Source organism: Tamandua tetradactyla, chromosome 10, assembly GCF_023851605.1.
Source record: "Tamandua tetradactyla isolate mTamTet1 chromosome 10, mTamTet1.pri, whole genome shotgun sequence".
In the NCBI taxonomy this organism is placed as follows: Eukaryota; Metazoa; Chordata; class Mammalia; order Pilosa; family Myrmecophagidae; genus Tamandua; species Tamandua tetradactyla.
The window spans coordinates 23782093-23799143 of NC_135336.1; the positions used below are offsets into that span (position 1 = coordinate 23782093).

At 35.2% G+C, this 17051-nt stretch overlaps 1 protein-coding gene across 3 annotated transcripts in view; it reads right to left on the reverse strand.

The window, feature by feature from the left end:
• Positions 1-1572: 1572 nt before the first annotated feature.
• Positions 1573-17051, reverse strand: part of EAF2 (ELL associated factor 2) — a 47299-nt gene continuing 31820 nt past the window's right edge. For all 3 annotated transcript variants that reach the window (XM_077118182.1, XM_077118183.1, XM_077118184.1), the window contains exon 7: positions 1573-1760. In XM_077118182.1, the coding sequence (XP_076974297.1) occupies positions 1714-1760 (47 nt within the window). In that variant the 3' untranslated portion in view covers positions 1573-1713. The remainder of the gene's footprint in view (positions 1761-17051) is intronic.

Here is a 17051-nt window from a genome sequence, read left to right on the forward strand (position 1 = left end):
CTCCTTGTGCAGATACTGCTTTACTAACTTCATCATTTTCATGCTGTGTAATAGCTTAAAGTCCATTGATTTTTGTTTATTTATAGGAAATTTATGTCTTCAGCTTGTATAACTATATCATCAGAACTTCTGTCAAGTCATTCAGAACAGGTCAAACTAAAAGGATATGTGCTTAGAATCATGTCAGGATCATCAGATGTTTCTGACAGAGAACCTCCTATTATGAGAGCTTATCTAGTCCCAAAATTCCATCTGTTTTTTTTTTCTTTTTACATGGGCAGGTACCAGGAATTGAACCCGGTTCTCCGGCATGGCAGGCAAGAATTCTGCCTGCTGAGCCACCATGGCCCGCCTAATTCCCTCTCCTTTTAATGAAAACCCATAGAATAAGGAGACACAGAAATGCAGGAGATATGATAGCATTCCTCATGAAGCTACTTATATAGAAAACAAGGCAGAGAGAATAATATACTAGATAACTGATGCATTGAAAAGGTCTTGAAGAGCATGCTTCATTTATGAGAGAAATGACAGAGAGGAAAAGATAAACCATTTGAATTGCAGATAGTATAGTTTGAGGACATAATGCATATCATGTAGCCAACACTATCAGTGCATATCACCATGTGTTCATTTCTGGTAGACTAAATGTTAACAATGTTAACAAAAGAAATCTCAGCAAAACAAGTTTCAGTAAAAAACATAAGTTGTATTCCTCTATTAAAATGATAATCACAATTTACTAGATAATTTGAATGTATGAGATTGCTCTAGTTAACAAATGATGTAGTTGTGGTTTTCAGCTAAGTACAGGTGAACAAAATAAAGGTAAAATAAAGACACAGAAAAATAACTGAAGTTAGGCCAGAAAGAGGGAGGAGGAGAAGGGAGAGGGAAAGAAGAAAAAATATAGAAGCAATAAACCCCAAACTCAAACTCATGGAGTTTTAAAACAAAATTAAATAAATTCCAATGGCAAGAGGGGAAACTGAATTTTAAAAAACTTACTGATCAATGGCTTTGTTATTAAACAACAATCTGAACTTTACCACTTGCCCTAATTCAAAGATATTATAAACATAAATATTAGTATCTCTTTACCACTTAACTGCTTATTTTTCACTTAATAGTAAAATAAGAAATTGATATGTGATAAAAATAATTTTGTAAGAGATAACAAAAGAGCTGTCTCATTAAAATAATTAGTTAAATTTTTCTTAACCCTAAATTATGGCTTAATTTAGTCTAAAATTATTTTCAACCAAAATTTGAAGAATATTAGATAGAAAAGGCTCAGAAATAGTTAAAACCAAGGATATTTATTATAAAACAATAATTTTGACATTTCAAAACTGGAGACAACAGTGAGTTAAAAGAGAACACTGAACTTGAACTATAAAATACATGATCTGCCACTTGTTAACCAAGAATTTCTGGGCAAGTTACCTAATCTTTGAGTCTCTTCTTATTTGTCAAATGCAAATAATACCTAAGCATCATAAAGATTTTGTTAAGATTAAATGAAGGTACAAATGAAAACGCCGGCATGCAGTAAAAGCTTAAAATGTAATATCAACTGAAAATTCTGAATATTTTATTTTTTTCATCATCAAAAGTTAGGGTACAGTTTCCTCAGTCTTAGGAATTTTTATTTTTAAATCAAAATGAATGATCACATGCTTGTACATTTTATATTTATAGCTAAATGTTTCTTCAGTCATCACTGTCACTTCCTGATTCACTCAGTTGCAAATCATTTCCTAAAAGAAAAAATAGCAAAATGAATAGTAATTAGATATTTAATATTTTTTTGCATAAAACGAATATTATGCAAAATATAACCTCAAAGGTAATTCTATTTAAGCAGTATTTTGTCATTAATAATCTGATTGCTTTCCTGTAATTTAGTCAATCATTAGTAACTCAAATAATATTGTTTGTAAGGAAAAAAATATTCTCAAATTTTTAAAAATTTGAAAATACTCTCAAATTTAAACAAGATTTTAATACCTGACATAAAATTTAGTCTTCTTTCACATACCATTGATTTAATTACATTAGGGAATTAGAAAAAATGTTGTTCAGAAGACCAGACTATATTGTTCTGAAGAGGGAAAAATATTATATTTATATTACATATTATCATATTATATTATATTTTATATAAAATGCAGTCACAATCATTCAGTAGTGCATGTCAAGTCTTAACTCATCGATTTCTTTTGCAATTCATTCATATGCTCATGTCCTGGAGCTTACATTCCATTGGTGGGAACAAACAATAAACAAATAAGCAAACATACAATGTCAGGTAGGGATAAGTTCTACGAAAAAAATAAAGATGGGTATGGGGATAGGGGTGGAAGATGTAATTTTACATAGGGTAATTGGGGAAAGTCTCATTGAGGGGTGAAATTTGAAGAGAGATCCAAATGTAGCAAAAAGTCATGAAAATATCTGGGGGGAAAGTGCATAGGTGAAGAGAAGAGCAAATGCAAATGCCCCAAGGCTGGAGCACACTTGTAGTGATCTCTGATGGCAAGGCTGCCACTGAGCAGGAGTGGGATGAAGGAAAAAAAGAACAGTGGGAAATGATGTCAGAAAAATAGCCAGGAGACCATGGTTTCCAAGTACACTAAGAATTTTGGATTTTTTAATGCAATGGAAATTAATTTGAAAATTTTAAGCAGGCAACTGACTTGAACCTTATGTGATTATACTACAAAGGCAGGGACGAAACACTGAAGCAGTGAGACCACTTAGAAGTTCACTGCAGTCTCCCATGTGAGAATTAATATTGGCTTTGACTCAGTTGGTACAGGTGGAGGTGATGCTATATAGTCAGTTTCATAATATACTTTAAAGATAGAGCTTTGCCGATAATCAAAAGCATCGGATTAGGGTTATGAGAAAAAGAGTGAAGGAAGACCCCAAGGTTTCTGGTCTGAACAACTGGGTATCATTTACTAAGAGAAGGGAAAAGTCAAAGGAACATATTTGTGGGAGAAAAATCATGAGTTCAATTTTCAACATAGTATGTTTGAGACATTCAGTAAACATTCAAGATGTATGCTGTAAAATATAATTGCATATACAAGTCTGGAACTCAAGGTTGAGGGTGGAGCTGGAAATAAAGATTTGGTAGTCATTGATTATAGGGAATTATTTGAAGGTATGGGATTGAATGAAATTACTTGGGTAGTAAATTACAAAGGCTAAAAGAAAAAAAAGAATTCTTGTATTTAATCAATACAAAAGCTGGCATAGTTTGAAGTCATTACCCAATTTACGAGTTTTTATGCCATATATAAGTTGTGGTAAGATATCTCCATCCATCTCATGGACACCAGAACTGGTTACATCATTTAAGAAAGAAATCTGCTATTTATTTTGTCTATCTTGCTCCCATGACCATTTTATCATTTTCAAAGCTTAAGTTTCTATTTATTACACAACTATCACATGACCTAAGAATGTCAACTTGATTTGACGCCTGTTAACATGAATTTCTCAAATGAACCCAAACAGCCTTAAGATTCCACATTCATGCTGTCATGGTTACACGCACTGAATCACCAAAGTGTTAGCTGAAATGTTCAGTCAGTTTTGAAAATATTAGATTAGGCTTTGCCTATGACATACTTGGTAAGTGACATTTCTTTTCAAATGAAACTATTTAGTTATAACTTGGAAAAAAGAGAATTTACCTACAGCAAATGCATTCAGACATCCAAACCAATGGTTCTCAATGAGAGCAGCACTGCATCCCAGGAAATCTCATAGAAATTTACACAAGGGGTTGATTGACACAATTATTGTAAAATGTTAATGGCACGGAGAGGGAGGCAGGCCCTAGGAATGCTAAATGTCTTGCAATGCACGACAATCTTGCACAATGCAGAATTCTCCCATATTTTGCAAAGTTTTGAAAGTCCAACTGGATGTTCATGTACTTGGCTGTTCATGAACAACAGTTGTTCATGAAAACTATTCATAATTTTCAGGCCAAAATCTAATTATATTTTTATAAACTCAGAGTATCCTTTTTTTAATTGTGAAATATAACATATATACAAAAAAGCAATAAATTTCAAAGCATAGCGCCACAAATAGTTGTAGAACAGATTTCAGACTTTGGTATTGGCTACAGTTCCACAATTTTAGGTTTTTCCTTATAGCTGCTCCATGACACTGGAGACTATAAGAAATATCAATATAAAGATTCAGCAGTAGTACTCATTTGTTAAATCCTATCTTCTCTGTTATAACTCCACCTTCTCCTTTGATTTTTTCTGTACCAGTTTGAAAGGATTATGTATCCTAGAAAAACCATGTTTTAATCCTGATCCATCTCATGGAGGCAGCCTTTCTTTTAATCTCTATTCAGTACTGTAGGCTGTGAACTTGACTAAATTATATCCATGGAGATGTGATTCACCCAATTATGTGTATTAACCTTTCATTAGAGGGAGATGCGACTCCACCTATTCCAGGTGGATCTTGATTAGTTTACTGGAATTCTTTAAAAGAGGAAACATTTCAGAGAGAGTCTTGACAGAGCCACGAGAACCACAAGAGTCCATGCAGCCATAGATCTTTGGAGATGAAGAAAGAAAATGCCCTGGCGGAGCTTCTCCAGGGGGAGATTCCCCCTGGAGAGAAATCTAGCAGATGTCACCATGTACACCATGTGTTTTTCCAGTTGAGAGAGAAATCCTGAACTTCATCGGCCTGTCTTAAGTGAAGGTAACCTCTTGCTGATGCCTTAATTTGGACATTTCTATAGACTTGCTTTAATTGGGATATTTTCACGACCATAGAACTATAAACTTGCAACTTATTAAATTCTCTCTTTTTAAAAGCTATTATGTTTCTGGTATATTGCATTCCAGCAGCTAGCAAACTAGAACATTTTCTTTGATCTTTGGGGGTATTTGGGCTATGCCCGTTATAACTTTTTCAAGTTGGAAAGGGCTGTTGATAATATGGGATGGTGGATGGAACTAGCTGATGTCCTGGAGAGGCTGGCCCCTCTGAGTTTCAGGACTTATCTGGCCTAGGAACTCATCTGGAAGGTAGTTTTCTGGAAAGCAATCACAGTGCATGGAAAAGTATTCTTTTGTACAAATTTAAAATTCATTGCAATTTATAAGAATGCAACTATAATGTAAATTGAAAGGCCTCAACTTTTTTTCCCCAAGATTTCCTTTTAAAAATAAATTTGGAGGGTGGGCCACGGTGGCTCAGCAGGTAAGAGTGCTTGCCTGTCATGCCTGAGGATCCAGGTTCGATTCCCGGTGTGCCCATGTTAAAAAAAAAAAAAAAAAAAAAAATTTGGAAAACGCATTAGTGATACCAGTGCTGTTCATTGTATTTGAGTCAATGATGCATCATATCAATACTTGTCTGTATATACTGCATTTGGGTCAATTTTATAAATATATATGAAAATGCTTTTCTAGTCTTCATTTTGACAAATATGAAGAAAAATATGTTGACAATATAAATTGAGTATCAGCCTTATTTTCTTAATATAAACTTATTAATTAAAAGTAAGGGTATATATAGGTTACTTATTATGTCTTCCAGTATAGTTGTTCCAAAACATTGGTAGAGTGGAATATATATTACTTTATTAAAAATACTTACTTTTTATTTTGTGTTTACATTAAATTAAGTTAATTACTTTCAAAGATGTATGTACCAAGATTATATTATAAAATTCATTTCAAGATGGTAGAGTTATTTAAAAAAATTTGTTATAAAAGGAAATGTTGGTGTGATAAGTTCAGAAATTGCAGTAATAGAGAGTTTATCTCCTTTTATTAGGAAACTTCCAGTTTGGATAAAATGTATCAGGGAAAGACGTCATTATTTTTCTTTGAACTATAGATTGTTCTTTTCAACCTAGATTTGATTTCTATATTAGTTTGATGAAGAATAAATAGCCAATGGCCAAATCCAAATCAATTTTAATAATAATTAAAGTTTCTGGAGGATTAAATTAAAACAAATTCTACAAATGGCATAAGCAACCTGAGCCAAGTTGTGACAACATGTGAGATTGGATTGTCATCACTTTTAAAATCAAAGCAAGAGGACTTTAGGTTGAGCAAGATAGTGGTGTAAAACGCTCCAAGATGTTATCCCCACAAAGAATCTTTAAACAACGAACACAAACTAGCAAAGACACTTTCCTCCAAACTCAGGAAAACAGTTAAAGGGTTGCGATTGTAAAAGGGAATTTTATAAAGCTTAACAGTAGCTAATTTTTCCTGCTTAATTTAGCTATTTACATATATTTTAGCTTCTGAAATATCCAGCAAAAGCATTTGTGTCATTTTATATTCACGGCTATGCATTTGGTGTGAGTTAAGAATTATGAAGAAAAGAATTATGGGCCCCATCAGGCTGAAGATAAACAATCCTGGCGCCAAGATTACTTGTTAAGATTACTTGTTGTAAAACTGTTAAGAAATGCTTATTGTAAAACTGTTCTTATCTGCTTTTTTGCAAAACAGCACCTGTGACCCATGCTCAACCCCCACCCCCCTCATCTTACCCCTTAAAAAGGCTTTTGCAAACTCAGACGGGGGTCTCTCTGTTCCTGCGTGTTCAGGGAGCCCCACACATGTGTGGAAAATAAACCCCTTGCATGTTGCATGAGAGAACGTCTCTTGGAGTCCTCCTTTGCATGGCAAAACTCTCGGATTCTCGAATTCTTACACGATAATTGGATAAATGATTCAAGAAGAAGTGGCTTGAAAAACAGGAGGTGAAGTACATGCTGCCTTTGCTAGCCCCATCACTACCTCCTCCTGGATGTGGTGTGTGGCAGCAGCCTGTGCTCCCATTGTGGGTCCCTGGCCCTGTAATAGAGGGAGCAGAGTAATCCCTATGCACATACTGGTGGATCTGTGTGTCAGTATCAATCTACCCAGTAGAAGACTGAAAGACTGAACCAGGAAACTTGTCTCAGGCTTGCACTCCCAGAACTTGTCCTGAAAGCAGAGAAGCAGCTAAAGCACAATAAGAAACAATTAAGTAAAAAAGGCCTGGGGCAAAGGGATATATCTGCATTAGTCATACAATAGAGCAGCCAGGAGTAAGTGAAAATCTATTATTTCAAAAGAAAGAGAGGGGAGACTTTGGACATCTGTACACAGTAAAGGGGGGGTGGGTTTCTAAGGCCACAAGCAAGAAAAGGCCAAGACCAGAAACTGACTACAGCTCCAGGAGGCTCAGATAAGACAGAGAAGACCCTGCACTTTGCTTTTTTTCTTTCTTTTTTTACTAGAGCTGATTTTTGCAAAGACTGTGAAAGGTACTTTTATTTTGATCTGTTTGTTAGCTCCTAGCACTCCAGGAAATCTCTATCATATCACTAGTTTGTTACACATTTGTGGTAGTTAGATTCAGTTGTCAGCTTGGCCAGGTGAAGGCACCTAGCTCTGTTGCTGCTGACATGAGCCAATGGTACGTGAACCTCATCTGTTGCTAATTACATCTGCAGTCGGCTAGGAGGCATGCCTGCTGCAATGAATGATGTTTGACTTAACTTGTTGGTGCTTAAATGAGAGAGTGCAAGGTAGCACAGCCAAAGCAGCTCAACATACCTCATCTCAGCACTCGCAGCTCAGCCCAGGCCTTTGGAGATGCAGAAAGAAATCACTCCGGAGAAAGTTGGTGGAACCCAGAGGCCTGGAGAGAAGGCCAGCAGAGGCCATCCTGTGCCTTCTATGTAAGAAAGAATCTCAGTTGAAAGTCAGCTGCCTTTCCTCTGAAGAACTAACAAAATAAATCCCCTTTTATTAAAAGCCAATCTGTCTCTGGTGTGTTGCATTCCAGCAGCTATCAAAATAGAACAACATTTAAGGAACAGATAGCTTGGAGACTAAATCCAAGAGTTAACACTTTAAAAAATAAAATATATCGTGTACAAAAAAAAAATTACAAGACAAGCAAAGGAAAACAGGAAATGATGGCCCATCCAAAGGACCACGATAAAAATCCAGAAACCACCAACAAAGAGGCTCAGACTATTCATGTACCAGAGAAATACTTTTAAAAAATGATCCTTAATGTGCTCAAGGAGATAAAGAGAAACACAGAGATATCTAGAAGGACAAATATGAGAATCTTAATAAAGAGATAGAAATTTTAAAAAGGACTCAAACGGGTTGAAGAACCATAATAACTGAAATGAAAAATTCCCAAGAGGATTTTAGCAGCAGTTTGGAGCAGGCAGAAGTAAGAGTCAGAGATCTTGAAGACAACAAAATTGAAATGATTCAGGCTGAGGAGCAGAAAGAAAAAATAAATTTATTAAGTAAAAAGAGCCTAAGAGACCTGTGGGACACCTTCAGGCATACCCACATTTGCTCTTCAGATATAAAAAAGAAAAAGAGACAGAGTACTATCAAAGAAATATTTGCAGAAAACTTCCCAAGTTCAGCAAAACACATGAATATTCACATTTAAGAAGCCCAACAAACCCTAAACAGCATAAACTCAAAGAGAAATACACCAATGCCCAGGTGAATTCTGAAAGCTGCAAGAGAAAAGCAATGATATATGTACAGGGAATCCCAATAAGATTAAGTGCCAATTTCTTATCAAAAACCATAAAGGCAAGAAAGCAGTGGTAGAAAATATTTAATTGCTAAAAGAAAGTAATTTCCAACCAAGAATTTTATCATCAACAAGACTTCCTTTTAAAATGAGGGAGACACTAAGACATTCCCATATAAATAAAATAAATAAAAGCTGAGGGATTTTCTCATCAGTAGCCCTGCTCTACAAGCAATGTTAAAGGGAGCTCTTCAGACTGAAAGAAAATCCTAGGACCAGGTGGCTTAACAGACAAATTCTACGAAACACTCCCAAAAGAATTAATACCAATCCTGCTCAAAGTCTTTCAAAAAATTGAAGAGGGAGGAATATTCCCTAACTCATTCTATGAGACCAACATTACCCTCATACCAAAGCTAGATAATGATGCCAAAAGAAAATAAAATTACAGACCAGTATTCCTTATGAATATAGATACAAAAATTCTCAATAGACAGGAATGAAGCTGATCTGGATAGAACAAAGTTATATCAGAATATAGAGTAAAGGATGATATCATCCATATTTTAAAACTTCAATGTCTTTGCAAGACTAAAGGGAGAGATGTTTATTGGGTGCAAGATTTATATGTTGGGTAGTGCATTTCCTAATTTAACTTGTACGGTCAGTTTAGTTGAACACTGTAAGTACATGAATAGGGTGTGTACTGGTTTGAAAGGATTTATCCAATCTTGTGGAGGGTTTCTTTTAATCTCTATTCAATAATGTAGATTGGACCCTTTTGATTAGATTATCTCCACAGAGATGCGGCATGTCTAATTGTGGGTATTAATTAGAGGGAGATGTGACTCCACCCATTCCAGGTGGGTCTTGATTACATTACTGGAATCCTTTAAAAGAGGAAGCGTTTGGAGAAAGCTTCAGAATGACAACAGCTAGAGGCCATGCAATCAGAGACCTTGAAGATGAAGAAGGAATACACCCCTGGGAAAGTTTCATGAAACAAGAAGCCTGGAGAGAAAGGAGGCAGACATCGCCATGTTCGCCATGTACCCTTCCAGTTGAGAAAGAAACCCCGAACTTTATTAGCCTTTCTTGAATGAAAGTAACCTCTTATTGTTGCCTTTATTGGGACATTTAATTAATTAGAATTGTAGACTAGCAACTTATTAAATTTCTCTGTTTCTGCTATATTGCATTCCAGCAGCTAGCAAACTAGAACAGGGTGTGAGATTTTGTCGGTTTGTCCAGGTTAGTGTGATGCCCCCAATATATCTCAGAGTAATTTGGGCAGGGAATGAAGAAGTATTTGCAAAGTCCTGTTGGAGGACTGGGGAGAAAGGAGGAAATATTAAACTTTCCCATTTGGAGAATTTCTGATATTCTTGCAAGCAGTGGGGACAACCAAATCAATAGGCCAAGCCCTAGATCTTGGAATTTGCCCCACGAAACTTACCTGCAAAGGACAGGCTAAGCCTACTTAAAATTAGGCCTAAAAGTTACCCCAGGAGAACTTTTTTTGTTGCTCAGATGTGGCCTCTCTCTCTAAGTCAATTTGGCAGGTGAATTCACTGCCCTCCCTCCTATGTGGGACCTGACTTCCAGGGATGTAAATCTCCCTGGCAACGTGGGACAGAAATCTCAGGATGAGCTGGGACCCAGTATCAAGGGAAAAAGCCTTCTTGACTAAAAGGGGGAAGAGAGAAATTAGACAAAATAAAGTTTCAGTGGCTGAGAGATTTCAAACAAAGTTGAGAGGTTATCCTTATGCATTATATAGATATCTGTACCTATAATACGGTGTATTGAAGTGGCTAGAGGGAAGTACCTGAAACTTTTGAGCTATGTTCCAGCAGCTTTGATTCATAAACAAGACTGACAATGTGACTGTGTGATTGTGAAAATGTTATGTCTGATGCTCCTTTTATCCAGGGTATGGACAGATGAGTAAAAAAAAATGTGGATAAAAAACAAATAAATATTAGGAGGGACACAGCGCATTGTGTCCCATACACAATACACATACTAATGGTCAATGAGAGAGTGGGGTAAGGTATATGGTATGTATAAGTTTTTTCTTCTTTATCTCCTTTTCTGGAGTGATGCAAATGTTCTAAAAAATGATCATAGTGATGAATACACAACAATGTGATGATATTGTGAGCCACTGATTGTACACCATGTATGGAATGCATGTGTATGAACATATTGAAGATTTCTCAATAAAAATATTTTTAAAAATCCTCAACAAATTACAAGCAAACTGACTCCAACAGCACATTAAAAGAATTATTCATCATGATCAAGTGGTATTTATCCCTGGTATGCAAGGATGATCCAACATAAGAAAATCAGTTAATATAAGAAACCACATTAAAGAAAAAAATACATGATCATTTCAATTGATGCAGAAAGGGCATTTGACAAAATCCCATACTTTTCTACAAAAACACTAGAAAATTAGGAATAGAAAGAAATTGTCTCACCATGATAAAAGGCAAAAAAGAAAAACCTACCGCTATCATTATACTAAACAGTGAAAGACTGACAGCTTTCCCTCTTAGATCAGGAACAAAACAAGGATGCCTACTATTATCACTATTATTCAACATTGTACCAGAAGTTCTAGCTGGAGCAATTAGGCAAGAGAAAAAAATAAAAGGTCTCAAACTGGAAAGGAATTAAGTTTTCCCTATTTGTAGATGATATAATCCTACGTACAGAACAGAACACTCTGAAAAAACTACAACACAACTACTAGAACTAATAAATGAATTTAGCAAAGTGGCAGGATACAAAGAATCCCATGCAAAAATCAGCAATGTTTCTGAACAGTAGTAATAAACAATCTGAAGAGGAAATCAAGGAAAAAAATTCCATTTACAATAGCAACTAGAAGAAATAAATATCTAGAAATAAATCTAACCAAAGATGTAAAGGACTTGTACATAGAAAACTACAAAACATTGCTAAAAGAAATGAAAGAAGATAAATAAATGAAAGGACAGTTTTGGGTTCATGAATTGGAAGATAGATATTATTAAGATTTCAGTACCACCTAAAGCAATTCATAGATTCAATGCAATCTCAAATAAAAATTCCAACAACCTTCTTTGTAGAAATGCAAAAGCCAGTCATCAAATTTATATGGAAGTGTAAAGGGCTCAAATAGTGAAAGCCATTTTGAAAAAGAAGAACAAAGTTATAGGACCACTACTTAAAATTTATTAATTTTAAGAGTAATCAAAACAGCATGATCAGGTGGCTGAAGGATGCACTGACTGAGAAGTAGATTCGTGAATGATGTGTATATATATATATATATATATATATATATATATATATATATATACGTATATATATATGATCAAATATTGTGCTGCTACAAAAAGGAAGTTGTGAGGCATGCCAATGACATGAATGAACCTGTGAGACATTTGGTGAGGCGAAGCAAAACAGCAATTATTGTAAGGTCTCCTTTAGAAAATGCTTATAAGGAAACAGGGGCCTAGATTGTAAGCTCTTATATAGCAGACACATTTAGTCCAGAGTAGTAATTATTATTTCTGGATTTTGAGAGGCTGTTTTATATATCTATAACCTGATATTCAGAGACAAGAACAAAGCCAATCAGGTCAGGATTAAAGTAATTCAGAACACAGGGGAAAGGAAGACAGTTTTTACATTTTAGAACCTCACCTACTCTTTGAGACCAAAGGAAGAAAGGTCTATTTTGTCTGGGATCTAAATTTTCTGTAGCACATAATCTAACTCAATCTATCTGTATAGCTCATTTGAATAACAGAAACATTTGGATCCCAGAATAAGAATGAGGGCCTTTAATCCTATACAGCTTAATGTAATGCCTGGATACATCCTAGAATATATTAAGTATATAACCAAAAAGTATTGGCAAAGTCCCTTGAGGGATGGGAGAAAAAAACACAGAACTATTAAACTTTACTTACCATCATGGAATCCCCTGATACTGTATCAAACATTAGGGACACCCAAATCAATAGGACAAGCCCATGATCTTGAGGCTTACTCTTGTGAAGCTTATGTAAGCAGTGGAGAAGCTTAGCCTACCTATAGGTATGCCTAAGAGTTACTTCTAAAGGACCTCTTTTGTTGCTCAGATGTGGCCTCACTCTCTAAATCTAGCTCAGCAAGTGAAATCATTGCCCTCCTCACTACGTGGGAATGACATCAGGGGTGAAAGTCTCCCTGGTGGCTTGTGATATGACTCTCAGGGATGAGTCCGGCCCTGGCACCATGGGATCAACAATTTCATCCTGACCAAAAGGGGGGAAAAAGTGTAACTAATAAAGTATCAGTGGCTGGGAAAGTTCAAAAAGAGTTGAGAGGCTACTCTGGAGGTCACTTTTATGCAAGCTTCAGTTAGACACTATTACCTATCATAACTTGCCAAACCCTGACCAAAACCATTCTAGCCAATCCTAAAGAACACCTAGGGCAATATATAAGATTCTGCAAAGGTTCCATGCACTAGGGTAACTTTCCAGAAACCTACAACCTACAGATGGGTCCTGGACCAGATAAGTCCTGAAACCTAGAGGGCCCAGCCTCTCCAGAACATCAGCTAGTTCCAACTCCCTACCCCATATTACTGACAGCTCCTTCCAATGTGAAAAAGTTAGAATGGCATAGCTCAGATACCCATAAAGGGAGGGATAGAAAGATCAAAGGTGATGGTAATGTTATACAGAGAAGGTAGGTTTAAACAAATGAATATGATTGCTGAATCATTACATTGATATTTCTTATAGTTTCCAGTATCTTAGAGCAGCTAGATGTAAAAACCAAAAATTATGGAATTGTAACCCATACCAAACTCTGAAATCTGTTCTGCAACTGTTAGTGCTGTGCTTTGAAATTTATTGCTTTTATATATATATATGTTATTTTTCACAAAAAAGAAAAAAGAAAGTCGACTGTGATGAGAAAAAAAATATTCCTTCTAGCCTCCTATATTCTGGAGGAGCTAGAAGGAAAAATCTGAGAGAATGGTATGGTACGGTAGCCCATGACAAACTTTGGGATCTGTCCTATAACTACTTGTTGAAGAGTGCATTGAAAACTATTGCTTTTTTCTTTCTTTGCTTTGTACATAAGCTATATTATACAGGAAAAAAAAAAAGTTAAAATAAAATCCAGCATGGTAATGGCACAAGGACAGCTATAAAGACCATTCCATTTCAGTTGAGAATTCAGAATTATGCTTTTCCCTATGGTCATCTGATTTTTAACAAAATTGCTAAGTCCTCTCAATTAGGAAATAACAATCTCTTCAACAAATTGTGCTGGGAAAACTGGATCTCCATTTGCAAAAGAATGAAGATGGGCCCCTATTTCATACCATATTAAAAGATCAATTCAAAATGGATCAAAGACCTAAATATAAGAAGCAGAACTACAAAACTCCTGTAAGAAAACAGGGACGCATCTTCAGGACCTTGTACTAGGCAATGGTTTTATACTTTATATCTAAAGCAGGAACAATAAAACGAAAGACAGATAAATGGAAACTCATCAAAATTAAAAACTTTTGTGAACCAAAGGACTTTATCATGAAAGTAAAAAGAAAACCTACACAATGGGAGAAAATATGTGGAAACCAATAAGGGCTTAATATCCAGAATATACAAATAAATTCTACAATGCAATAACAAAAAGTCAAGTAATCCAATTAAATAATAGGCAAAAGACTTGAATAGATAGTTATCCGAAGAAGATTTAGAATTGGCCAAAAAGCACATGAAACGATGTTTAACACCATTAGCTATTAGAGAAATGCAAATAAAAAGCACAATGAGATACCATCTCACACCCATTAAAATGGCTTCTATTAAGATAGATGTTAAAGATTGAGATGGTTCTTTTCCTGTTGTCTTTTTATTTCTTTTTCTGGATCAATGCAAATGTACTAAGAAATGATGACTATGCAACTATGTGATGATATTGGGAATTGCTGATTTGTATGTAGAATGGAATGATATCTTAATGTTTTAATTTTTTTAATTAATAAAAAAAGTTTTAAAAAAAAGGTTGAGATGGTATAATCTAGGAATGCCTAGAGTGTATAACAATAGTGAAATGTACAATGTACAAAATTTTAAAAATGTTTCTGCATGAGGAAGAATAAAGGAATGTTATTATTGCAGGGTGCTGAAAATAGATGGTAATTAATATTTTAAAATGTCACCTTATGTGTGAGACTAAAGCAAAAAATGTTTATTTGTTACAAAACTTATATTTTGACTAGAGCATTTCCTAATATAACTTATATAGATAGTTTGATTGAACGTCATAAGTACTTGGAATTTCAGGTAGGACATGAGATTTTGTTGGTTTGTCCAGAGTGATGCCCCGATGAATCCCAGAGTGATTTGATCAGTGAGTGGAAAAGTATTTGGAAGCCCCCTTCGGGGAATGGTGAGAGCGGGGAGAAATTCAACTTCCCCAAGTCAAATTCTTGATATTCTCACAAGCAGTGTGGACAACCAAAGATACTGGCTGAGCCCCTAGTCTTGGGGTTTGTTCATATGAAACTTAACCCCACAAAGGATAGGTCAAGTCTACTTAAAATTTAGGCCTAAGAGTCACCCCCAAGAGAGCCTCTTTTGTCGCTCAGATGTGGCCTCTCCCTCCAGCCAACATGACGAGCAGTCTCACCACCCTCCCCCTCTCTGTGTGGGACATGACTCCCAGGGGTGTGGACCTTCCTGGCAACGTGGGACAGAGATCCTGGAATAAGCTGAGACTCAGCATCAAGGGACTGTGAAAAACCTTAGAATGAGCTGAGAATTAACATCAAGGGATTGAGAGAACCTTCTCGACCAAAAGGGGGAAGAGTGAAATGACACTAAGTGTCAATAGCTGAGAGATTCCAAACAGAGTCGAGAGGTTTTCCTGGAGGTTATTCTTATGCATTAAGTAGATATCACCTTTTTGTTCAAGATGTAGTGGAGAGGCTGGAGGGAACTGCCTGAAAATGTAGAGCTGTGTTCCAGTAGCCATGTTTCTTGATGATGATTGAACAATGATATAGCTTTCACAATGTGACTCTGTGAATGTGAAAACCTTGTATCTGATGCTCCTTTTATCTACCATATCAACAAAAGAGTAGAACATATGGAATAAAAATAAATAATAGGGGGAATAAATGTTAAAATAAATTTAGTTTATAGGGGGAATAAATGTTAAAATAAATTTAGTTTATAGGGGGAATAAATGTTAAAATAAATTTAGTTTGAAATGCTAGTGGTAAATGAAAGCAAGGGGCAAGGGGTATGGTATGTATAAATTTTTTTCCTCTGTTATCGTTTTATTTCTTTTTCTGTTGTCTTTTTATTTCTTTTTCTTAATCGATGCAAATGTTCTAAGAAATGATGAATATGCAACTATGTGATGATATTAAGAATTACTGATTATATATGTAGAATGGAATGATATCATTGTTTTGTTTGTTTGTTGTTAATTTTTTTAATTAATAAAAAAATGGCTTCTATTAAAAAAACGAAAATTACATGTGTGGAGAGGATATAGAGAAATTGGAACAGTCATTCATTGACGGTAGCAATGTAAAATGGTACAAATGCTTCAGAAAATTAAGTACAGAATTACCATATGACCTGGCCATTTGTAAGTATATGCCCCAAATAACTGAAAGCTGGAATTGAACATTTATTTGCACACCTATGTTTATAGCAGCATTATTCACAATTTCCAAAAGATGAAAACAACCCAGGTGTCCATCAACATAAGAATGGATAAACAAAATGTGGTATATACATGTAAGGGAATATTATTCAGCCTTAAAAAGGAATGAAGTTCTGATACATATGACACATATGAACTTTGATGGTATGTTAAATGAAAGCAGTCAGACAAAAAAGAACAAACACTATATGATATCACTGTTAAGAAATGATTAGAATAAGCAAATTTATAGAGTCAGAAACCAGAATATAGGTTACCAAAACTTGGGGTATAGGTAGGCAATGGAGAGTTAATGATTAAATTGTATCGGATTTCTATTTGGGATGATGGAAAAGTTTTGGTAATGGATGGAAGTGATAGTAGCACAAATTGTGAATGTAACTAACAGCACTGAATTATATATTTGAATGTGGTTAAAAGAAGAAATTTTAGGTTTTATATGTTTTACCTGAAATTTTAAAACACAACAAAATAAAGCAAAAAACCAGAGGACTATACAACACAAATAGAGAACTATGATGTGAATCATGGATTATATTTAATATTACAATTGTAATAAATATATGATACTAATGCAAGAAGGTAAGGTAGATATATGGAAACTATTTTCTGCGCATTAGAATGGCCTTTAAAAAATACTGATGACTAGACTCCACCTCAACCCAAATACATCAGAATCTCTGGGGCTGGGTGAGCTACATCATCTGAATTCTCACTGATGCTAAATTCCAATGATA